Source organism: Molothrus aeneus, chromosome 4 (assembly GCF_037042795.1).
Source record: "Molothrus aeneus isolate 106 chromosome 4, BPBGC_Maene_1.0, whole genome shotgun sequence".
In the NCBI taxonomy this organism is placed as follows: Eukaryota; Metazoa; Chordata; class Aves; order Passeriformes; family Icteridae; genus Molothrus; species Molothrus aeneus.
Genome location: NC_089649.1, coordinates 46,613,039 through 46,640,310, shown reverse-complemented (window position 1 = coordinate 46,640,310; position 27,272 = coordinate 46,613,039). Strand labels below are relative to the sequence as shown.

The following is a 27,272-nucleotide window of genomic DNA, read 5'->3' as shown; positions in this document are numbered from 1 at the left end:
TAGATTTAACAAAGCATTAATTTTGCCATAACCATATTTGAGTGCGAAAAGACTAGGATTACAAGAATTGTAAGATACCTAAGAAACACCCACAAACAGGAAGTACTAGTATATAAAAAGAAAAGGTAAAATAAGAGTGTTCTTCTGTGTGCTTGTACATATTTATAGTACAAATTTTAGTAACAAATGGTGCCAAAACAGGTGCTGTCAGAAGCTTGTGGAACATCATTAATATGGAGAAAGAGCAGCCAGCAGATCTGGACTGCTTTGAGTATTGGACAAATGTAAGTAGGATGAAATTTATCAGTATAAAAATGATGCATTTTGAGGCTAGGGTAAGAGCTGTAAATGTGGAGTTAAGACCTGGAAATGACAGAAGGAGGTAATAATGTCTAGGCTTCTTCATTGTAAAAGAGCAGGTACAATTACTTTCAAGTGATACAGTTGTAGTAAAAACAGAGGCCATAGAATGCCTCAATATGTAGAGGCCATAGATATGCCTCAATATGCAGAGGCCATAGATATACCACAATACAAAGCCTCTCCCTCCAGGAGTCTGCTCTGTGCAGCTCAAATCACTCCCATTCCTGGAAGTTTAACTCATAACTGTGACGCATGCACAGAGAGTCACTATAACAATTAGGATGACAGAGAACTAACGTTAGGAAAGCAAAACAGAAATGTCTGATTTATATGGGCTCCCTGCATCAGCTGAAAAAAAAAAGAGGTCTCTTTGGATACATAAAAAATATTTACATGAAAGTTCAATACTGGTACTACAACCAATGGGGATAAATAATACATGAATATATTTACACAAGACATTAAGAAACATCACTGTATCAATCAGTCTTCCAGTGGTGGAGGCAAGAGTGGAGGCAAACAAATTTAACTCGCTCCAAGGTGAGGTTTGATGAGTGTCTAATGAGCAGCTGCATAAATGTTCACAGGCTTAATTCAATATAAATGGCCCACTTCAATTCTTTATTCCTATGGTAAATAATTTGTAAAAATATTGGTTGAATTCCACCTCCAACTTTCAAGAATTTAGAGCAGATCCCAAAAGAACTGCAGAACAATTTTACCTACTTTTCAATTACAGAAGTTGCTGCTTGGTTTTGATTTTGTTTTTATTGATAATTAATTGAATAAATAATTTGTTGCTAAATATGAAAACAGCAGCACTGAATATCAACATTTTCAATGTTTTACGGTACCAAATAATGCAGTTCATATTCCATGTACAAATGATGACATGCACAATTAGTCTGAAGGGAAGAAGTATTTCTGTTACTGGCAAAGCAGATCACTCAACAGAGACATACTGTAGCAGAAATTACCAGCAACTGATATTAAAGGTCTGTCAAAAATCTGGGTTTGAGTAGTAAAAGTAGACTGAGTGGAAAGAAAGACTTTCACCTTAACAGTTAAACAAAAAGTCAACTGGACAAACCACATTTGTAGACATTAAGACACGATTTACCAGTATGACTTTTTTCCATTTGAAATTAATGCTGCAGTCTATGTAGTGCAATGCAGGCATTGCTTCAAGAATATAACTATTTTTCAAGATGGATTTACTGGTAGAAGTAATTTTTTAAAATTCAGAATCCAAAAGTGCTTATGCATCCAATAAAAATTTATGGATGAACAAGGTGTTTAAAGAGCAAAGGTTACAATTATCAATGCACTGTTCCAAACATCCAGGCCTTATTTTTTTCATATAACACTTAGTTAATTATCTCCACAGGGACAGGGAAACAAGTAAAGAGGAAAGTACATTCTGAGACCAACTGAGTAAATCCATGGATGCTCTTCCAAGACTGCAGGAACCGCCAAATACATACAACTTTTAACTTTGTTCAGTTTTATGCAAGAACACAGAGCTTCACTGGCTGGAATCCTTTTGCTGAGGTCCATTTTCCACTTGAAAGAATGAAGAATAAGAAACAATCCTGGCATGCTTATGCTCACAGATGAGATTTTTCAAGTCAGTAGAGGGCTGAAGAAATCCAGATAAATTGTTTTCCTTGTCCACAATCTAAGCAACATAGACCTATCTCTCCCAGTAGCAATGCTGGATACGTGAGAGGAATGTAGAAAGCTCTAGTACTCCACAAAGCCAACTGGGCAACTGTGCTGCTAAGGGACCTGGATATTTGACAAACTGAGTCAGAGCAATTGAGCAGGGCAGATGTTGCCCCTTATGTCTCCTTGTTAGTCTGATTTCCAGATGCTGTTATTAACTCAAAATTCTTTTGTACTTCATGGGAAGCTTCAATAATAATCTTTAACAACAAGCGCCAGGAAAATAATTCAATCTCAACTTTTGTTTAGCTTACTTCAAAAGTCATCCAGCCTTTAAACTGTTAACAAAGAAAAGAAGAACATCTACTAATCCCTATTTCTTTGGAGAGAAGGAAAGTAGGCCAGTATGGGATGCTGTTTGGCTGGCTTCTCCAGAATAAGGATCTAAACCTTACAGCAGACTGAGAACAGATGTCTCAGGCTTATTTCTAACAGTGCACACGCATCTCCTGCAAACGTGAGCCCATCTGTCCTGGGGTTTATGGTCACTTGTAGGCCTCTCCCTTTTTTGTGGCAGAAACACCAGCACCCAGATAACCCCATGGTCATAGGTATGACTACAAAGAGCAAGTCTCTACTAGAGCAATGCCAGGATAAGTTCCTTTTGGGAGTCTGAGCAGTTCCTGAAGTACACCCCAAAATACACTGCCACAAGACAGGGGCAGGCTCCTGCTGCCTGCCCCCACAGCATTGCGCCATCAAAGAAGAGCTGTGACCAGCCCTTACTGACTCCCATTCCTCTTGCCACCTTAACAACATCTGCAGAACACAGACATTGGAGGTCAGCCACTCTGCCCTGTCTGTCACAGGCTTTCTAGTGTATCTCAAGACCTGGAGGGAGGTAGAGCCTGCCACATCTCACATCTGAAGGTGTGTATTGCAGTGGCTTTCATGGAACCACAGACAATGGTGACAACTATGCTAATGTTTAGCAAATTCTGCAATAGAGGCATATACCCAGAACAAAAAAAGCTGAACTCTATTTATTACTCAGCTAGCACTTGCCATGTAAACTTTATCATCTAACCCAACTTGGCTTAGGTCCCATCAGCTGTAGCATTGAGTTAGTTATCCCAAAAGCAGTTTATTCTCTATCAGTAGATGTGTATGGCATCATTAAATCCTTGTTTTAACAGTTTTCCTATAGAGCCCAATTATATATGGCCCAAGCCATATGCTTGCTGTTTTAGGTTTCTCTCCTAATAAGCCTTAATCTTTTATTACAAAACGGAAGCCACACGTAAATATGAATTCCATTGACTATTCTTTTGAAATTCTTTTACATGCCTTAAAACAAATAAAACCTAATCAATTAGGTGGGACAAATATAACTAAAGCACTCTAATACAATCATCAAGATTTTTGGTTCCTTAGAACCAAAATCCAGATGTCTAAATATGACCCTAGTTATGATTTATGACTCCTAGACCAGCTACAGTTTCATATTTTCAAATACATCCTGAAGGCTTTGACAAATATATAGTTTAGGTGTTTCAACATGACTTGATATTTTTTTTTCTGTCCTTCAGAACTTTGTTTTTAAATGTTCTGGCCCTTCAAATGATTGTTTCCTTCTCTGTGTACTCTACCATTCAGTTTTCCCTCTTCTGATGGTTAAGTCAGTATGCACAGAAAAGTAACAATCGTATCTAGCTAGTGTCTACAATATTCTCTGATTGCCCTCCCAAATATTAAAGCAATTCACAGAGTTTTTTTTTAAAAAAGAACTCTGTGAATAAACAGGTGAAATCTTGTCTTCCAGAATTAAGCTTCCCAGGCGTTATTATCAATATTAAACTTGTAATTTAATACTGGCATACCAGAGTTTACCAAATACTCCTCAAAATACTGAGTAAATATGCATAGGGGTGGATTTTATTACTTAGTTTTTACCACTTCCACCAAGTTAATAAATACAGAATACCAGGCCAACTCCCAAACAGACAGTCTCCAGCCCTTAAAACCCAGTAACCCCTGGAAACAGTAATTCACTGTTTCTGCAAAAGGACTTGAAATCTACAAATTTGGCTGAATCATATCCAGAACACTTTAAACTTCTCACAGAAATGAATCAACTTGTTTGTCTTAAAAATAACATTCCCAAAGGAATGTCAGGTGGCTTGTGCATGTCCTCATTTAGCCCTACGACATATGTTCTCAGACACTGAAGCACTTCATTGTGTTCTTGGCACACTGCCCCAGAGAGAAGGAGGTCATTGTTCTTCTTTGGTACACTATTCACAGAACTTATTATTCCTCTTATAATTTCTGGAAGACTTCTGCAGCTGAGAATATCCTAACAATCATTTTGGGTGGTAGCAATTAAATAGGGATGGAAAACATGATGATGTATGAGTATGTACATATGTAATTCACCACGTCTCTGGTGTAACGAGTCATCCTTTGTGAGACTGAATGAAGAGGCTTACACAATTATACTTGGGGAAAAAAAGTGTTGGGCAACCCACACAGTTGTACTGAATTGCCATGTTCCACCTCCAGTTTTACACCTACAGACGTTGCAAGCACACCAGCATCTATTTTATCTTTGGTTTAAATCCTTTGGCACATGCACTTCTCAGTGACACTTTGGTCACTTTGGACACTTCTACATCACCTTGAGCCACTTCAAGTTTGTTCCCCCTCCGTTTTTTAACATAAGTAAATTCTAAAGTCCTTTCTGTGATTGTCAGACATGGAAAGCACATTACTTAGTGCTAATACCCTCAACAGTATTCCACCAAAGTGCAGGTGCCATGTGCACTTTGCATGCCAGTGCATGCCAGAATCAGCATCTCCCAACCCACACTCATCAAGTCTTCCTTGTGTAAAACACAGTCCATGTGGCTGATCCACCCTACAAAATGAAGATATCACAGCACACATTACAGCAAGTTCTATCTTATTTTCAACCAGGCTGTTTCCCCACAGATATAAAAGAACAGCAATTACAGTGGATTTCATTTTCTGAACTTGAAGTATTTTATTTTTCACCCAGATACAAAGAGACTTAAAGGACCTGCTCCTGTATTTTTAACCACATCTTGATTATCACAAAAGGACCGTCTACTGTACAGTGGTGAGTTGTTTTTTTTTTTAAAACTCCTTCAAATTCAAAAATCAAAATATTTAGTTACAAGACTGAGATGATACAATAGAACTCAATATCAGCAAAAAATAAAGAAAGCTTAGTGAGTAATAAAAGTCTGGTGTTTATCTGAAAAAACCCCACCAAATAAATTTTAGCAGAGAACAGAAGATGGTAATACAATTACTTATTTTCAGGAAGTTGCATCAGCATTCATAACTGATACTTTACAGATTTATGTGTGTGTGTGTATAGATATTTATTTTCTTTTTAATCAGCTTATTTCTACAGAGAAGGACTTTTGATCTAGTTTTATCAGAACTGACTCACAGATGCTCAAAAACCCGAAGAGGCATTTCAACCTTTTCTGGACAATTTGTTTTGTTTGGTATAAAATTGTTTGTTTAGAGATGTAAGAAACCGACTTCCTGTCACACAGATAGGAAAATGAACAAGTAAAGTTAGTTGTGAAATCCCTCAAAACAATACCAGTTGCCAGTATATGTGCAAGTAAATGTTATTTAAATTTTTAAGCCTTTCGCTCAAAATAATTTTCTCTTGATTTAAACAGTACAAAAAAATTAATAACAACATGGATTTTCATTAAACCTTTGCTTCAAAACTTCACAAATGTTTATCTGCACATCAATGTTTACTCATCATGAACATCACTGAAATTGTCTAGAGAACATCATGAACATCACTGAAATTGTCTAGAGAAAGACACATTAACATCTAGAGAAAGACACATTAACATAGGCTTTTCCTTATACTTTTATTAAGACAAAAGACCTCATATTGAAGTTTATATAAGCTTTGCAGCATGACATTAGGAAATAATACAAATAATGAAATTAGATATTTATAGAACTTCTGCAAGGCCAACACTTGTGTTTACTTTTAAATTTTTAAGAATTGTCTACAATTCTAATCACAACCAGACAAAGAAGGAGACTTGGCCCCATGTTTACATTTCAGTGTTTTGGTTTATTTTCTACAAAGAAATGTTGATATAAAAATAATGAAAAAATTAAAACTTTATCCAAAAAAATCATGGAAAGACTAATGTCACACCAGTCCCTTCTTAAAAGTAACAGTAAGGTTTGCCAAACAGTCCTGCACCCATGTGCCAACCACAATTTAATCAAAGAAAATATACTACCAACATATTTTTCTGTTTCCCATCACTGCACAGGGTTCTGAGTTTCACTTCCATCTGCTGTTTCACAGCAGTGAAGTGCAAAGTAGATGAGGTATGAGACACAATTTTATTAGGGCTTGAACCATTACTGATCTTATACCACAAGAAGCTACTTAGCATGCAGTACATTATTCACAGAACAATGAGAGACAATTGATACAAAAATGCCTTTACTGATACTTTGAAAACTAACTTATTTTTGCAAGAATATGAAGTCTCAGAATTAAAGTAAAAAAAAAATTCAACAAGACCTTAGGGTAAAATGTGGTATTTAGTACTTCAGAACGAGCTGAAATTTTTCTTTAAACTTAAATCAAAAATGAGTACTCCCAATATCAAACTCCTTTTTTTTAAGGTAAAATCACACAACCTATAATTAAGTAGTCATAAAACAATCAAACAAAAAAACCCTAACTCAAACCAATCCACAACACTCAAAACAAATTTGAAGAACACTTGATCTGCTAAACAAGAACAGCTAAAAACCACTTACAGTCACCTGCAGGGAATGCCTTCCTAAAATATGGAGGGAGAAATTTTGCCTCCAAATAAAATTCTTGCACGAGAGAGGCTACAGAATGTTCCCCAAGAATTTATTTTTTAAATTTCAATACTATTCTGGGTAGTTGCAGTTTTGAATTAAAATATCTCTGCTTACCTATTCTGCTTAAAATTTATTTTTGCTATGACTACACTTCACATTATCAATCTCAGTATCCTTCTATAACCATAGCATACTTCCTTGAAGAAGAGGATAGGACTTAACTCCCAGGACCCCTTCCAAACCCATTCTCAAAAGTTGTGGCTGTTGTTGCAGTAGCAGAAGCCAGTGGGATTGCACATTCCAAACCCTTCTTTTCATCTCTACAATTCAGATGAGGATTTGGTACTCCAAGTACTTTTACTTCAAACAGGATGTATAAATGACACAGATGTTCAAGCATCCATTTTTAACTGTCTTCTCACCTCAAGTGGATTTGAGTGTGTACATTTCCCAGAAAAAGAAATCCTGTACTTTGAGGGTCATATTGATACTCTGCCCTTAAAGATAATACAAACCACTGAACAAATAACAGGTAGATGTGCAGTGGTGTTTGCCCCAATTTGTAAAGGAACATAACCTACTGAAAAACAATTCAGTAGGCAAAGGAGGGAGGAGACCAAGGAAAGGTAAGAGACAAATGAAAGAAATTGGTAAGTTGTTAAAAAAAGAAAAAAAAAAAAAAAACAAACCCAGAAAGAATAATTGATTGAATCAGTTGAGCAGCTACAAGATTGACAGAGCTGGATAATAACAAGCTACCGACAGCTGCCTTTTTCATTTTAGACTTTACTTCTTCCTCATGAAATACACTGTATTGCTCTGCTGGTTGAGAGTTCCTCCACTATTAAACTGATAGAATAGTCTAATAGTGGATCTGTGACCTAGGTCCTTTGAAGCTCAGGATTAAATGTGTCTGTCCAGTTGAACATGAATCAGCCATGTGTCCTTGCAGCAGTTAAAGTGAATCGTGTATTAGGTGGCATCAGAACAAATGCAACTGGCAGGCAGAAGGAAGTGGTCTTTCTACAATTCTCAATGTGGTAAATACTGTTCAGAAACCACCTTCATCAACAGTACCAGAGAAAGCCTGGTATTATCCCCACAATACTCAAAGTACATTCCCCTGGAAATGCAAAGGCCTATACAGAAGCCTCCCAAATAGGAACATTTCCAAATTTTACAGAAACTTGACTTCAAAGTCTTCAAAAACATTTAGCACACTGAGAAGCAAAAAGCCTTCCTGCCTCCAGGGGTGAATGATGCGACAAAACATCTGCTATATTGACCATCACTGAGGTTGGGAACATTTGCTTCAGGTCAAGACTACGGTTTTAGCTGCACTTCAGGGAAAAACCAGGAACTCACTATTGCAATAGGCTGGAAAAAAAATACACTTGGCTAGAAAGTCCCACACTGCAGGACTTCTGTTACTTTTAAAGAGACAAAGAGCAGACTAATTGAACTTAAGAACTGCCTGTTCAGGGTCCAGGCTGTACAATGGAAGGAATTCAGGTCTGAGAAAAGTAGCATTCCCCCTCTCCTTGGAAAAATGCCCTGAGAAGATCAGGGAGCCCTTGAAGGGGCAGCGTGAGACCCACTATTAGACATTTGGGACACCTCAGGCTAAGCCAGGCCAGTGTCAGTTGAGTTGGTACAAGAAGCCACTCACTTCATGAGCTGCCTGGAGGAGAACTTTGGCTGCTGCCTTACTGATCCTGCTACTTGCTCTCTCAAATGATTTGGAGACAGGTAAACAGGCATCAGAGAAACGTAACAAGCATCCCAAGAACCAGTCTATAATACCATGTCTTCTCTGCAAAATGAGGAGTCATAGTGTCTCCAAACCCAGCTGAAATCCAGGGACCCATCACTTACAGAGACATGCTGCAGAATGGCTTCAAATACCCCACAGACCACACTGAGCTCTGCTTCTTTCTACTCCCTTGCAAGGACTTCAGACTCAGACTGGTGATGTCTCACTACTTGTCTCCATCACAAAATTGTCCTAATAACTGGATTTTAGATAACTGAGATCAGACTTGTTTTATTTAGAAAGATATATATATATACACACACATATATATATTACATATATATAAATATATATATGTATATATATGTATATATGTACTTACCCACCTTGTTAGTTCATCATCTTGGCTGGTAGCTTTTATCCTTAAAATTTATTCCAGAAATTTAGGGTATTGAATATTTTTATATTGGTCTCGTAAACAACAAATAGCATGTTAAACACTGTTGCAGTCCAATGAAACTCTTCATTAAAAGAAAATAATGTACATTTTATATGCTTTATGTTTTTTAGTTAAAGTATTGATCTACAGTATTGATCTTGTCCATTTTAAGCTACTGCTATAAACTCAAAATATTATTTCATATTGTCACACTAGAATGTCAGCATCTTCCTATTTCTATCCAAACAAATAATTCAATTCAACCCATACAAACCACCCCATCTGAAAAAGTTACAGCACTCTTTTTTTACTTCACAAAGACTAAGGCTTTGCTAATTTTATAGTGAGTGTGATTTTTAAAACTGTGTTTGTACAATTCAAAAGAAAGAAACCAAATGGCTTTTCTTTTGCTAACAAGGGCTTGTGGAACAGCACACTGCACTTTGTTTCTGTTACTGTATCAGTGTTTCAACTTTCACCAGTCTCCATGCCAGTAAAAAGACACAATAAAGGAATTCAGACTCAGTCAAGGTTTACTGTGTTCTTTTCAAACAGAAGGGTAAGGGCACTGCTAAAGCCACAGAAGAACATTTGTAGCAAAGGTTTTACCACTGCCAAATACTATGCTAATAGTAAAGCTTTCAAGGAGAGAGTCAGGGCTAGCCATGCTCAGAGGATGATTAAGATATGCATCAGACTAATGAGGAATGGAGCAGGAAATTCAGGAATGGCAAAAGCAGCAATCTCTCTGCTGCTCCAGAGCAGCTTCGTTACAGTCATTTACCAAGGAGTGGGCAGAAGTAATCTCTTTCCAGTATTTACAATTTCACTTAAATTTAGCACAATGCTATAAATCTTGCCCAAAAGCTATTAAGACAATCTTTTCTTACAAAGAGCTTTTCAAAGGGATATTTAATTCTTTAAATAAAATACATTTTAAATGCGAGGATTTTTATTATGTCAAAATAATTTATATCTATGTGTTTACACCTACACAAGAGGCTATCTGACCAGAATTTGGCAAGTATTTACCAGCCCTCATCTGGGTACATAACACACAAATGCAAATACCTCAGAGGAAAAATGGAGCTGATGTATTTCTTTAAAAGTGTTGTTTGTTGGCTTTTGGGTTTTTTGAAGTGTGTGTGTATATAGATTGACATGAAATATTTTAATGCCTCTTTATTTAAATTACATCTAGAAAAGGACAGCTCCAACTATTTACATGCAAACAAATACTTCAGACATCCCCATTACCACCTCCCTTGATAAAACTAAAACAATGAATATGCAAATCAAGAACACCTGAAAGCAGAGCTCCAATCTACCCAGCTCAAAAAATGTAACCATAATTGTTGTATCCTTTATTTCTCTTTTTTCTCCTTCATCAGATCTCTTCTCCTCTCTTCCCGCTGATGTCAATGGAAAAATATGGAATTCCCAGTGGCCTACAGATATTTGAAGGTGCTGGAGAGAAGACATGTGCCCCCTTTTACAGTTTTCCTACTCTCCTTCTCAGGAGGAGGAAGGCACATTCAGAACATATCAGAAAGCAAAAGCTTGAGCTGTGTGTCCTCCCAGAGCTGTCATTGCTTCTGCCACATGCAGGAGGCAGAGAAAGGGGAAAGCTGGGCATCAGGCACATCCCTTGCACGGGAAAAGTGGAAGCACACGAACAGAGCAATGAGCAGCCTTTCAAAGCTCAGAGAACAACAGAATTTCTTTTCCTTTCACTGAAAATACAGAAACAGGATGTGATTGAGTTTCCCATCACTGCAAAGGGCTCCCATGCTGCCAGTGTCACAAGTGATGCAGTTTTTCAGGCAGGTGGCCACTGCAGGAGGGCTCAACTACACCAAATGGAATTTAAAGCTTTGCTTTCAAATGTAATTCACTCCTCATTTCCAGGGGAAAAATGAAAAAGCAAAAAAGAAGTACTAGGGAAAATACTCTTACCATCTGAAACAGCTGGTCTTAGTAAAGAGAGTAAGAGGAAACTTTCATGCTAGAAAATCACTGACATTTAATATCAGGGCCATAAAAAACTCAGAAAGTACCCTAAGTGTTGAGAAAAACAATGTGCAATAAACCGAGATCTTCCAACACAGGCAGAACCTGAGATAAAATCATAAAAAACTCAAGTCCAAGCACAGAGCCCAGTGAAAGCATTTCCCTTTTGTCCAGCCAGAGTTGCCTCATATCACAGCTGCAGTGGAAGGAGCCTTTCATTAAACCATAGCAATGAGGACCAGACCAGGCCACTACGATTTTTTGCTTCTCAGCAAATGCTGCAATTGATAAACAGTACAGCTTCCAGCTTCCCTACAAAAAAGCAAGATGTTCTGCAGCATGGTGAACAAGCAGTGAATGCTGTATACATGTCAATTTTAAGAAGTCATTAACAAATATGTGCCATTGCACAATATGACATCTGGGTGTGAGTTTCGGGTTTTCTGTATTTCTGCTCAGTAAGAAATGGTTTATTTTGGTGACTGAAGTGCCCCCCTCTCCTTGTTTCTTATTTTATCCCTGTTTATCATTTACAAGACTACCTCAAACTTTACTTCACCCTTTGAATTTCAACTACAAAGTTAACAACTGATTATGATTCTAGTGCAAGATAAATATACAATTCACAGAAGAACAAAATTCTGTGAATATCACTTTATGCTACATTTCAACAACAACAAAAAAATCAGGCATTTGTTTCACCATCAACTCCTAATGTTTCCATACAGCAGTGTATCAGGCCCATGTATGCAAGACATTCAGTAAGTGTCAGCCACTGTGATTAAAAACTAGGTTACTGCAGCCTTCACTGGATACCACAGGAAGGGGACACAGAAGAAAGGGTGGCTAATCTAATCATTCACACAAAGGAGCAAAGGTCACAGATGGATCATTACCTCTTGAAGACAAGAAGCAATTACTTTTATAACAAAGACGAATTTCAACATTAATAATAATAATAAGCATAATAATTGCTTTTAAAGTGTATGTCACAGAAAAATAGTGGAGGCTTCTTGACATTATTATGGTGAGTACTCACATACATATTAAAAACTTAAGATTTTATTGTTTACTGAACCTTCCCTCCTTCTGAAAAATTTGTAATAGCCTTTTCTGAGCTACTCCTTTTCCACTTCTTTAAAACAGGTTACAACATTACTGTTACAGAAATCTAATATTTCTGATTAATAATCTATTAAATGCATGCTCTAGGTATTGGCAAAGACCATACAGTATCTTACAGTTGTAAGGAATTCATGAGTTGTTTGTTCATCTAATTCTACAATATCTTGGCAGTTTACTCTAGGGTCACAGATAAAAGTCTGTTACTCTTATTCCATGAGGACCTTTCTCTCTTGATGAAAAGTTCAGCAAGAAGTAGACCTAACAGTATGCATAATACAAAAAAAATTGCTGTATAGAGCCAATACCAGTTTTTATATGCCTAATATATCAATTTCCATGTTTTACTGAGTATGGGAGATGATGAGAATGAGGTTCTAAAAGAGCTATTGAAAGCCATTGTGTCTTAATCTGGTTCTCTAATATTTTGAAAAATTGTGGTTTAAAGTGTGTCCAGACATGAATTTCAGCTTAAACTCCCCTGAGCCAGGCAGCCTTAACATAAACCTCATTACCTATGTAATGTAAATACTACCTAAATAATGTCATCATATGCAAGAGCTGCACAACTTTCAGTTGCTATTTACAATGTCTGCTTTCAGGACACAAATCTTGCTAACTTTTTTAGAAAAAAATCCTCGTGCTCTGTAAAATATAGACTAGTAGCACTGCTAACCATTTACATGCCTTTAAAACCCCCCTCCTAGAACTCCAAAACTTTTCCGTGGTTCTCAATCTTTTTAAGGTTGTTGTATTCTTTAAAAAAAAAAATTGTCTCTCCCTTATATACCAGAAAGATCCTAAGGTAGCCATGAAGACCACCTGAAACCTGTTGACAAAGATGGGAATGAACCAAGAATGGGTGGGTTTTGCCCAAGAGGGTTATGTGGAAAAAGATAAGCTGATATCTTTCACATTATTACTTTGTAAGGGACACTATGTCACACTGCTCACCCATGCTCATCTTAATAGGTAAATTTTCTCTGCTTGCAGCCTCCACAAGGTGTCTCCTGGCCTCCATCACAGCTTCCTTTTGTTTGAGGTTCATGAAGGACTCCCAGAGAGCTTTGGCAGCTGGATCACTGTAAGAAAATGACACAACTATAGTAAATATTGCTTGAATAATGGAGTAAACTTACAACAACATGTATGTTTTGAGATGAATGCTTCTACTTACTAATCACTCAGGTAGGCAGGATACAAGCAAAAATAAAGTGGTATAAAAGCTTGATTATTCTTAGCAGAACAGTTGCTACAGTTTTACAGAAAAGCTAGATTTTTTTTGCTACCAATTAAAAAGCATTACAATTCACATATAATAAATAAGCATGTCATTCTAAAAGTAACCACTACTGTTCAACCATGAGAATATCAGAAACAGTCCAAACTTCTTCAGTTACTAAAAAGCTATGGAAAGGATGGGCTCTAACATCCCCATGAGAGTTTATATCCCAAAGTTGGCACTCCCAATGCTGAAGGCTGTTGTCATAATTTTGAGGAACTACTGTCACTTTAGGTTTCATGGATTCTCCATATGTGGAATGAATAATCCATAGCAGAAATTAACTGTCCTTATGATTTCTGCTATTACAGATTTCCTTTTTGTTGTTGTTGCTGCTAAACCTAAATTAGGCATTTGTGTAGCTCACCTGCACTCAAGTTCCCTGTCAGTCTTCTCCTTCCTCCAGGACACTGCAGTTGTTGCTTTGTGAATGAATTCAGTGTTCTCTCAGTGGCAAGGGAGGACAGAGTAGGAAAATCCCTTGCTTGGGGCTAAAGCCACACATTGGGATTAACTATGTTGATTTTTTTAATGTATTTTTTGTTTTAAAGGAAAAGCTTCCCTCTGTTTTCTCTTCAGGAGACATTTAACTCCTAAAGACATTTTGATGGCATTTACAACATGCTTATAAGCATGCCAAAACAAGCTTTGTTTCATGGAAGTAGAAATCCATAATAATTCATTTGATACCATTCCAGAGCAGCTGTTCTTATGCTCTGCTGCAACAGCAGGGCTATATTTAGCAAATCTGTGCTGTCTCCCAAACCAGGTAAGAGGATCACCAAGCCCCATTTCTGACATCCAAGCAACCCACATCCTCTGTCAAAGCCTGAGTGGGTGCAAGGACTGTGGGAAAATAGTTGAGTTATCCTTCTTCTGAACAGATCACAAATGAATAGGAAGTGCAAATTTCACCCTACTGCCATGGGTGGCAAAGAAAAAAAATAAAAAATCAGATGACCTAACACAGTCTTTCCATTTCTCTTTCACACAGTGCCACTTGACCTCCTTCTAAACACAGAGGCAGGAGGCAGCACCTCCCAAAGGAGCTGGGCACCTGCAGCAGCTCCCTCACCTCCATCATCAAGTGCAATCTGAGCACTGGTGCTGTGAGACTTTTCATGGGCAGCAGCTCCAAGAAGATTCCTCACAAGAAAAAACTACAGTAATATGTAACGTACAACAGTGCAAGAAATGAGAGATTTCCAAAGCAACTGGATGCTTCAATACAATATAAGAATTTCTTTATGGAAAGGGTTGTCAAGCACGGGTACCCCAGGGAAGTGGTGGAGGCACCATACCTGGAAGTGTCCAAAAATTAGGAGATCTGACACTTTGTGGTATGGTTTAGTGGGCATGGGAGTACTCAGTCAAAGGTGGGACTTGGTGATCTTGGAGGTCTTTTAATAGCTCTGATTCTGTGATCCTCAGGTATGCTATCTTTACAAATTATCTACACAGTCTACTCCCCAGCCAACACCACTTGTAAATGCACTGTGTTGATCCTGTTCACATCACATTCACAAGAGATGTCTCGCTCTCATTTACACCTGTGCCTGAGGTTTGGATTTTACAAGGCCACTGCATTGCCTGATAACTAATCCCTTCCTGAACATACAGTTCCAATATCAAATCTATAGAGATCAGGAACTGAACCTGAAACAGCAGGAAGCTAGGTTTAAAAATACTTTTTTGTGTATTTGGAAGAAAAAAAAAGTAAAATTTCTGTATAAGATCTTTAACTTGTTCTCATTCTCACAATTCTCTTCATCACCATAAATGTAAGCACAGTGTCTCACACAAACAAGATACCAGGAGCTGAGCCTTTCAAATAAAGGAAAACATAAGGAAGCAAAAATAAAAGCCTATCAGATTTTCCACAGGTTTTTGTAGTCTCATCTTTCTCACTCCTATACTTCATAAAGCTACTTAGCAAACACTAAAGTGTGGAAAACTCATCCTAAAAGCATCTATAGAAGTCAATAGAAGAGTGCATGTGATAAGGTTACAGCATTTTTCCATAATCCTTGCTTGCTGCTCTCCCTTTCCACGCCATGTGTGGATCAGTCCCATCACTTTAGGTGGCAAGGTCTTAGAAAGCAACATGTATCATACTATTTTCTATCATCACTACCAGAAGTCCCTGTTTCAGCTGGTACTTCTACTTGTTAATAAACTATAATACCCCTCCAAAACAACAGACCCATTATTTTAAACTAAAAAAGAAACAAAAAATTAAGAATGAGTCCTACTAATGCTTTAAGAAAGAAAAAAAGAGGGGAGGGGTGTGGATTTACTTTTTGCTTTTTATAGTATATTCTTTCTTTGTCCTTTAGCCACAGTAAGTTTTTCTTTAATCTCAAGGACCAAAGTTTGCAGGACCCCTGAGAGCTGCTTTAATACACCAAAACTAGCAAAAAGCAAAACAACTATGGTACAGCCTTGAAGGAGAGGACAGTCAACCACACTCCTGTATGCTACATCTGTGTCATCCAGATTTTCTGTAGACATTTTTCGTCCCACTGCTTTGTAGAATAATTAGTGGTTTAGGTATCATATATATAACTGTATATAAGCAGGATGAGGTCAATGTATATCAATAGCTAACACAGTCAACTGACTAGGTCAATCCAGAGCAAACAGTTTTTAAACCCATTCTTTTTTTTTATATATAACAGGGGAAAATAGCCACAAAAGTACTTGTATTTTTCCTGCTGCTAACACTTTTCCTGTTCCCCCTCTATTACCCTTTCCAATAAAGGTTTTTGCTTTGAAAAACACCCACTCTTAACCTTCATCAGTAACAAGACAGGAATAACTGCTGGGAATGAGTCAGTAGGACACAGTACAGGGTTCTGGTGTTGCCTCTTGCCTGATCTGAGAAGTTACCACAACATTTTCCTTTCAGAGGTTTCTAACACTTGGAAAATATATTATCTTATCTTACCCTTTTGGGGAAGCATTTGTCTGCAACTGCCTTCCAGCTCTTGTCATGGTGCCCTTCCCCTCCACTTTTTCCCATCTGCAGTTCCTCTGCTTTGGTGCAAATGCCCCAATCCAGTGACACTGGTAATCAGTGATTTCTACGGAATCCTGCACCCCAATTCAGATTTCTCCCTTGTCTTGCATTCCTTGACTTCCCAAGAACTATGTATTGATTTTACACATTACCTTATATTATATTATACACACTAATATATTTTACACGTTAAAGTCAACCTTTGCACTCTGAAAGTAGTTTTCTGAGATGAAAAAGTTTTGTTTGTTTTTTTTTTTTAAATATTCAATGCATTACAAAAACCTTAAAAGATATTGTCTGAATGAGGATGGTTTGCTTAAGAAAAATAAATCCTTTACAGTTACACAACAGTACATCTCAGGAATTCAAAAACACCTTTCAAAATAAATGTCACAAAATTAGGTAAATATTACAGTACACACTGGTGTGCTTTTCTATTACAAAATGTTTTGCAGGACACAGCAAACCTGACAAAGAGAACACTAAAATGCAGGGGCCATTCCAGAAAATCAGTTTCACCAACAAGGGTAGAGTTTTGCTCACAGATTTGATACCCTGTCCATTTCTTTTATCGCTATAGTCATTGTATTGTACCTAATCAACCAGTTATATCAGAAAACAGAATTTAATAAAAACAATCGTAGCACTAACTTGGAAGAAAATTATTAAACAAAAATATCACATTAAGTCCTGAGACAAAGTGTAAGTCTCTGAAAAGCCCCACTGGACACAATTTACAAAAAGCAGTCTTTGACAGACATCTCATAATTGCAAATTTCTCCCTTTCCCTCACAGACAAGCTTTTTTAATGAGACATTCTCTGTTCCAAAATTAATTAAAATTTAACTGCATATAATTTGTACTTTAAAACAACAATGAAAAAGATTATAAAGAAAGAGGGAGAAATCTAGAAAACTAAAAGATGCAGCTCCCCTACTTCTGGTATTTGCATTCCAGTTTTCAAAGCTGAATCAGGAAGACAGACGGCAAAAGGACCAAGTCATCAGATCCATAGTCTATACAAATCCTAAAATGAGGCACCAGCTGGCAATTGTGCCAGGAAAAAGGTGCTGATGAGAACCAGTCAGAGAGACTGGGATGTTCCATGCTGACTAAAGCTTGATGCAGGTGCTTCAAGGAGAGATAGAAGAACAAAGATCAAAATTGATAATAAAATGATTTAGCCATGAGGTGGCTAACTAGCTGGCTTCTCAAATCTATAATATCCAAAGGAAAGACCACACAATGAAATCTGTTGTTTACAAGATGCAGGGTGGAAAAGCCAAAACCCTGAGCAGAAGTAAGGGTACAGTATGGTAGGCAGTTTTTTTTGTGATGGTGCACTAGCTTCAGCAATATTTACTCACTGTGGGGGAACTTGCTCTCATTCCCATGGAACTCCTTTCAGTAACGTGTTCTGATAACTAAACTATTTTGTTTGATCTAGACATTTACAGGTTGATTATCAAATGCCTAGTCTTGCATCAGTTAAAATAATTGTAGCTTACTCTCTTGATCCGGTCTGGTCCAGTCTTGCAAGGACAACACTGCCAAGTTTATCTGACAGACAGAAAGTATCCCTATCCTTGATCATCTGTAGGTTTAGAATCAAAGTTATTCATGTTGGACAAATCTGGGGAGAACAGGAGAGGTTGGTGGCACTGGGATGTGCTATTACCAAGCTGGAGGCAGTAGTCTGGAAATAGGTGAAATCAAGCACCAGTCAGTGGAGAGCAAACTCTCAGAGCAGATGCAAAACTAGAGGCAAAGACAGAAATCTGGGGGCACTTACCCTGAGGGGGCCCAGTGCACAACACCACAATTTACCCTTGGCTGAAATGACACGTGACTTGCTTCATACCACCAGTACAGAAAAATATTTACTTCCCTTACTGCTTCAGGTCTTGTCTTTTATTTACAAATTATTAAAATATGGTCTTCCTGGTCTCTAATGCAAGAGCAAAAGGTCAGGAAGTAGTAAGCCTATACAAGAAAATATGTTCATTCAATTACTAAGTGCTCCTCATTTATCATTATGTTTTCAGATGTATGATTAGACCATTCCCAACCCTCCTAACATTTACAGTATTAGTTTGGCAATATATTTCTTCAATCAGCATGAGTAATTAACCAACAAAAACAAGTCAAACACTCTTGTCCAAGCAGCACACCATAATCACCAGAATTATCAGCCACATATGTAGTCTCTGGCAAGCTATTGCAAATTATTATGATGTGATCTAATTTCCAGTCAAGGAAGATAAAAGTGACATGTATATTATCTATTACTGGATTTTTGTCTGTACTTCTTTGCCTAACAGGACAAATTCAGGTCATCCTGTTTTCTCCTTATAAAACATTGGGGCATTTTTTTCAGATACATGTAGGCCTTGCCATGCCCCCAGGCTTACTGAAAAACAGGTCAAAAATCTCTTCCATAACCTTTTCAAAGGCCAAACTGAGAAATCAGTATCTACATACAGTTTCCTTCACGGGTCTCCTGTAGCTTAAATGAAGACAAAGATGACTTTTTGCCATTTTATTTTGGTTTTAAACCTCTTGGCATCACGTGGAAGCACAGCCTATATCACAACATCATAAACAGCAAATAACCAGGTGGAGGACATCTTATGAGCAAGATGCTAATAAGGAAGAAACAATAAGCAAATGTTCTTATTTAGACACCTGGCATAGGACATGGGATTTCAAACAGTAACTTGCTGACACAGGCTCTGAATAGAAGACAGAAAATAACTGTGAGTGGGCTTCAAAAATTAATCAACCAAAATGACAGAATTTCAGCATAACAAAGTAGTTGTGTTTATACTTTCACAGATTAAAAAAAATCAGAAGGAAAATTGTGGTAGTCTCAACACGTGACAGATTCTGTGGTTATTGTATCAGCAAAGCTTTCACCTTTCATCTATATAGCTTTACAACTCAGCTGCATCTGTATATTTTCACAAGAGGAAGGGAGAAGGGAAAAACTCAGTAAAGATTAAATTAGAGGGTCTTTAATACCACAAAGCTGCCCAAAACTGACTGACTGCTAAAAAAAAAGGGTGTGCTGCCAAATATTGCCTTTGCAATAACACATTTCTTTAAAGACAACACAACACCCACATTAAGTGCACAGCACTTCAAAAAACAACACCAGGTGGTCAGAAGACCATTACTACGAAGGACAAATCCATTGCTGCAATATGTCATTTGAATACTGATGAAACAAAAAGAAGCACAAGCCTGTGATAAGATGCAAAGATTTGGCTTTGAGCCTGGAGCAAAGGGCCAGGTATCAAGAGACATTCTCCCTCCTCCAACTGCCCCGCAGTTTCAGAGACAGCGGAGGCTGCACCGGATGTGCTGTGGATTCCTGGGGACAAGCGCCAGCCTGACAATGTGGTGGGGACAGCATGTCCCTGACTGCACCCCACCACACATACAGCAGCCCCCCACTGGAAACAACCAACAACATCAGGAATAGCCTCCCTGGAACAGCAGCTCCTCCAAGCCACAGGGATTGTGTGGACATGCTGTGGGGAATACCTGGTGGATGAGAAGAGCTCCACACTGCCATGTTCCTAGAACACAGCTGGGCTCAGAGAATGAAGCTACTCTTCATTTCAGCCTTCTGAAAGTCACCAAACAGCTCCAACATAATTTATCTAAAATTTTCCATATAGAAACAGCTATCAGTATTTCCAGGAGCTCAGTCTCTAGCATGGCTGCAATTTGAGCACATCCCAAGCATGTGCTCTTGATGGGCTAGGCTAATGTGTGTTCAACTAAAGAGTAACCAATACTTTATTCAGATAAAAATACAAAATCCACAAAACTTTTGTTTTCAAATAAATATAAGTTGCACATTCCCAGAAGGGACTAACAGTATTTCTAAGAAAGCAAAATAACATTAAGTTTTAAAGTTCCTCGCAGTGGGCTGTCATTGTGCTGTTGAACATTTTGTACAGTTGGCAGATCTGCTCAGCCTAATTAAATGCATTTCAGACAGTAGAAACTGGAACTATATTCCAATCCATCCTAACCTTAAAAAAAAACATTCAAAAAAGTTAATGTCATCTTGGTAGTGTGCTTGCAGAAAAAACTGCAGGAGAATGAAAATTACTACCTCTGCCATAGATTAGCAAACATTTTGCAAAATGGCATAACACACAAAACCATTTAAAAAACAAGTTCTTTGCAGTCCTTCAACTTAGAATATTATTCTCACATCCTCACTTAGATGCATGTTAAAATACTTCCATGTATTGGTTTTTATGATTAGAACATGAAGCAAATAGTACCAAAAAAAAGTGTGCAGCAGCCAACATTAAAGAACATAAATATGTTCCTGAATAATTTAATGGTTCTTTCCCAGTTTCACTCCAAGCCCTCAAGCCACTCGGTGGGTGTAATCTGTCCTAGACTCAACTGTGGCTGTATGCTTTGGCACTGAGTCAAAACAGAGAGGTTATTGTTTGATTTATATGCCAAGGGCCTCTTAGATAAAGGGCTAATGGCAGGCTGATAGCTTCAGCCTTTGCATATGGTGTTTATACAGACCCTTCTTTCCCCTCCCTCCTTTCTGTGTATACTCCAGGAAGGCTGTGTCACATCAAGATCAAGTTAATTAATTAACTCATACTAGCATAATTTGATTGATAAAACAATTGATTCACTAAAGGTCACACAGAGTGCTGTTAACACACCAACTTTTCTGCCTCAACAGCACAAGGTTTTGAGACTTGCATTTTTCCATGCTGCAAACAGGAATTTTAAAGAAATAATCTCACTAGAAAAATAGATGAAAGAAGAAATTAGTCTGTCAATTAAAGTATACTCCAAAGTTCAGAAAATAATCAGTGCTTCATAAGATATTTAAGCAAAAAATAAATCACATCCTACAACAGAAAGGATCACGTAAATGAATTCTCTATATTGTTAGTTCTGTAAACTATTGAGCTTCTCCCAAAAGAAAACTAGAGGTCTTGCATATCTGATATACTTTGCTATTTAGTACATCCAAACTAGGAGTATTTCCTAGTATATAAGTTTCTATACTGTTTAAATACTTCAGAACATAGTCCTGTATGGCCAAGTTATTATTTATTAGATTTAGGAAACTTCATTATCAAATTATACAGGAATTACTTTTCTGCAAGACAAAAGCACCATCAATTTTTAATTAAAAATACAATCTAATTTTAAAAATACAGACAAAAATCATTACAGTAAGACTAAATATTTAAGAGCCTTTTGTCACCAATTTATTTTAAAACACTTCTTTTAAACAACAGACATATAAAAAAGAAGCTGCCAGGCATTTTAAAAGCAGTTCTAAAATAATATCTAAAATGTTGCAAATCAGCTTGCAGCCTTCACCAAGGCTGAAGCGTTTTGAGCAAAACTGGGAGCTGCTTATCAGCCACCAGTTTTACAATGGATTCTCCTCTGGACTACCTGAAATATCTATGGTATTAAAAAAGGTGACAAGGAGTTTGTCAGTTCACTGTATGTTGTCCAATAACCAGGTAGCCATACCAAGGAAGTACAGTATTCACTGGACTAACACAGTAGATTCATTCATAAAAAGGCAAGATGTGCCAATAGCAGTCAAGAATTTCTTAATATTTTGCCTCCTCCCTTGATTTTACTTTGGCATGGGTCTCCTTGTGCCAGTAATACTGACCCAGCATGCAGAATCACTCTGCAAACCAAACAAGGAGCAAAGAACTTCCTTTGCCTACTCCGTGACAGCTGGGAGGTGCTGCCAGGCAGTTCCACAGGATACAGCCCACGTTTTCCTTCATTACTGGTTTGTCTACAGCTGACTCAACATGGCCATAAAAAACCACAACAGGCAGAGCATTCTTTGAAAGCTCTGGCTCACAAAAGAAGGGTACGTCGTGGAGTGCACCAGGGGAAAGTTGGTTAAAACACACCAATAAGACAAGGAACAGTCACTGTACACAAGTTATTGTATTCATGCCATGATATTTAGCTTCAGAAAGGCATACCAACAGATATGGACACTTCAGAGCAATGCCAGTCAAGTAAACTTCAATTTTGCAATCATTTTCAGACATGGGATCATAAAACAGATTATTGCTTACTATTAGGAGAAAAGAAACTCACAAGAAGAAGACTCACAAGACACAACCAGTGACTAAGACCAACAGTATTAGGAAAGTGTTCTTTGAATTTGTTATTGAACATCATGAGAGATTAAGTTTCTGTTTATCTTACAAAGAAGCATATGGAAGTATGGGACAGGATTTTTACAAACAAAGTAGCAAGGTCTAAAATATGTTGAGAACACAAAAACTCAAAAGTTTATTTTAGACAGAAAAAAATTCTGAAGAGAGTGATAACAAACCAGTTTTTAAAAATCATCGTAATTTTAGGTTGCAAAACTGCTGTTTTGTATAAACTATAAACTACTATGTTCCAAGAAAACCATGACCACTATATGCCAAACCAGGAAGAAATATACTCCCTGTTATCAGCAGAGCATGGGAGAACTTAAAAATAAACATTTCAGGAGGTACTTATAAACACAACCAAGACAGCAACCCCAAGATGTCACAAAACTTCTCTGTTTACCTACAGTTCTTTGCTTTGGGATGAATTCCTTTTCCTTCCTTTATAGATAATGGAAAGTAAATCAGACTCTTAACATTTGACATATTTTTGGTCCCACAGGTGAACTGAATTACAATAAAATTTAATAAATAATTATTAAAAGGCTGGCAAGGTTTCAGTTCACATCAGGAATTGGTTAAAAAAAAGGGAAACAAAACCTCCCAACAAAAGTAAATGATAACATAGCATTCTACATTTTCCCTTTTTTTTCTTAAATAAAAAAATAAAAGAGAAACTCAACTATTTGGCTCATTCATATATCTACTTTACAGATGGCCATACTTATAAATTAAAATATGTACACAAGTCTGATGAGTGTGGTCAACTACCATCTGAAACATGTTCATCTCTTGCCAAACCCATCATCTTCAGTTTTATCAAACATTTCCTCGATCCAAGCATCATGTAAATTTGTAAGGACAAGTATTTTAATCACAGTCTTGTTTCATGTGGATCTAAATATAGATGTATTTGTGTATAAATAAATAAATAAATATATATATATACTATATATACATATATATATATATATATATATATATATATATATGCTGTGATACACACAGAGTAAGTATTTTGGCTTCAGAAAGCCAAGAAGTTTAGCATACACACTTAAACATCTATGACACAAAACAACTTTACTTGCTAATAACCACATGCAGGAGACAATGCAGCTGTGCATGAATGATATTATTAAAAAGTAATGCAACTCCCCTCATTGCTTCCAATATCAAAGAATTACAGTGGAAACCAATGACACCAGTGTGCATTAAACCAAGACAGCAGAGAAATAATCCATGCACTGTATTTTACCATAATACAAGTCATACAAGTCAGCACAAATGCATGCATGCACAGGTACACACAGAGTACCTGAGAATTGCTTCAGAAATCCTCTTATTCGATTCCATTTATTTAGACTAGTAATACAGAATTTTTGTTTTAGCTTAATAGTAAAACAGTTAGTGAAAAAATTCTTACAAAATATCCAGAGCTTTTTTTATGTAGCATTTTATATATATATATATATATATATATATATGTGGTTTTGGGGGTTTTTTGTCTAATTATTTGGTGACAATAATCCTCTAGCCAGATAGCAAACACAGCACTTTCCTGTGTTAAAAAAGAAAACTGCAGTCCAACAGCTTGGGGATCTATGGGTTCTCATCCCTTTTGAGTTCTGTTTATTCTAGCTATTCCCAAGATCATTAATATCCATTTGAACCTGTAAACTTGAAGGTCAACAAAAGGTGAAGCATAAGGAAGCAATATAATATGGAATATTCAACTAGATTATATATTGTGAAACATTAACGTAGTTTCCTTAAACCATACTTTAATTTTTTTTCCCTTAGTAGTAGGAAAGATAGGAAGATAATCTCCATATTAAGCCAGAGTTTAATTTGGAGGATTTACAGAATGATGAATGATTTCTTTTGGTTAGTAATTTTAAATTAACTAACTCTCCCTTTCTAGAAAATGCTATGGAATCAGACTGAAATGAGTAGAAAAAATAGTTATCAAACAGTCCAGAGATGGAATAAAAATACACACCCCTAATTGGATAATACTATATAAATATCTTACCACTGTCACAAGCAACATGCCTAAGTCTGCAATGATTGTTGCTGTTAAGCTACAGTAGTTATGTTACACGCTGTGTTACATGTATAAGCTTGTGACCAGCAGCACTGAGAATGCACAAAAGCCTTACAAATACAACACCTCTCAAGATCAAGAGGGATCTGTTGGTGGACTAAACATCAAGCAACATCTCTGCAATTCCTGAACTACCCTTCCTTTCATAGCTATCCTGCAAATGACACATGCCAATACTAACAAAGCTATACATGCAGATGAATCAGATCACCTCTATTTGTAACATCAGAAGAAAATACAGATATAAATTGTTGTGGCCTACATGTGCTGTGGCATCCAAATACAGTACATCAAATCTGTAAAGTCAACTGATTAAACAGAAGAGGCTGATATTGCAGGGAGAAACTGCTTGAATCAGGACTCTTTGTCTTCCCTAACTACCCTGTGAAAAGAAGAAGTAGTGCTTAATTCCATAAAGCCCTATTGCCTGCAAATTACAAAATTACTGGATTTAAGTTACTGACCAGTACACCAAAGCTCCCCTTGGAAAATTCTGATTTAAGCATAACTCTGTCACACACACATTAAAAGTCATGTAAGCAAGCTGACCTAACTTTCCAACTTCATATGGCAGCTGATACTGCTACAAGGTAATTTCTGCATCAGCTATCAAATGTTTTGGGAGAAAGAAAATTCCTCTAAACAAGTAAGGCTGCTCTGGTGAACTATTGGAAGAAGCAACAGCACCAGCATGAAATGGCTGGCAAAGAAGCGGGTTCAACCTAAATAAATTCCTGAAGCCAGCTCTACTCACATGCTACAAAATCAACAGCCAGTTTCACATCTTTACATGACTACTGTACAAACTGCAACGTTTTTTGTCGTCATGTTTATTGTGGAAGATGTTACCCTGAGGCAAGTCTTGAGGATACAAGGCACATTTGGGAAGGTAAGGAATGCGTAGTGTAGGAAAGGAACCCATGCAGAGCTGTCAAAGCTCGCCAGGCTGAAGCATGAGTGGAAGGGAAGCATTAGTCACGCAAACAGCCTGAAACAGAAGCCATGCCTGGCAATTGTATCAACAAGAAACAGAGCATCATCCTTGCCTCAGGTCTTTTTATGACAGTTACTTATCGACTTCAAGAACCTCTGAAGTCTATAATCTTGCATGATTATTACCCTGCAACCAAATGCCTCTGAATGTCTTAAAATGAATTTCAGTGTGTCTTTTTCAAAAGTTGGATTATCTCAAAAACTTTACTGAAAGTATATCAAGAAAAGAGGGATTTTATTAATCTTTTTTTAAGGCTTATTTTTTTTGATCTACAGCAAGTGTACTTAACAAACAGAAGGTTGAATCATTTTAACTCTACTTGCTGACAGCTGAAGCAGAGGGAGCTAGCAGTTTACTTTGAGGGTAATGGAGAACAAACAAGACACATCTCAGGAAAGTAAGGCTGGTTTTGACAGACGCCAACTGATCTCTAGGTCTTACTAATCCTTGAAGTATTAAATCCCACAAAGCTCCATCTTGTATACAGACATGATTTTGAACATGTTCTGTGCAAAGAGAAAAGCAGATTAACTATCCACTGGCCTAAGTGTCCTAGCCCTAAAATGTGGTCAGGACACCTCAAACCAGTTTAACTTTTATCCTTCCTCCAACCCCTAGCTATTCTTTTCAAAAATTATGTTATTTAAAACCACATAATATATATTGTTAGAATTTCTATCTGTTAACCAGTTGGTAAGGTTCCTTCCCTTCTGCAATAGCTTCACAGCAGTCATCTCTGCAGAAGAGCCTTTATTACAGGCAACACAACATTTAGCTATTCTAAAACTTTTCCATTATTAAGTAGTACTCAAGGGGATCTTAAACAATTGTGGTGATGCTGAGGTACTCTGTGGATAACGATGCATCACACTTGGACTTGGAAAAACCAGTTTCAGTTCCAAACAAACACATGGTAGTGTTGTCACTTCTTGACAGGTACTCAGGACTAAGCTTCTCTGCATTGACTCAGTGTGGGACCAGGTCTAGAAGTGCTCCTTCCTAGTCTTCACTTGCACCCCCACCCCACAGTCATAATACATTCCTTGGAAGTCTTCAGAGATTTCTCAAAAGGGTCTCCTGTAGAAAGAATAGAAAGGTAAGATGCATAGCCTGGAATAGCATGTGGATTCATTGTCAAGTAGACTTAAAAGCCAAACAAACAAAAACCCGAAAAAAAGTCAAAAACAAGAAGGTTATTCCAGCTGTCCATCACCATTCGAAAGCAGAAGTGACACCTGATCTTTAGACCGCAGAGCAACAATTAAATGCAGACTGGTCCAAATAAACAACCAAGCACACCACAGCATTTGGAGGACTGCCAGAAACAAAACAACTGACATATAGATGAACACTTGCTTCCTTCAAGACAAGCAAATTAAAAAATCACTGAAAAGTGAAATTCTTTCTGTCAGAAGTAGAATTGCTTATTGT

General features: G+C 37.2%; 1 protein-coding gene across 1 annotated transcript in view; it reads right to left on the bottom strand.

Annotated features, from left to right (window-relative positions):
• The window catches only part of SCFD2 (sec1 family domain containing 2), a 183,932-nt gene that overhangs the window by 140,139 nt on the left and 16,521 nt on the right, over positions 1 to 27,272 (bottom strand). The window contains exon 3 of the mRNA XM_066548432.1: positions 13,200 to 13,327. Within this exon, the coding sequence (XP_066404529.1) occupies positions 13,200 to 13,327 (128 nt within the window). The remainder of the gene's footprint in view (positions 1 to 13,199; positions 13,328 to 27,272) is intronic.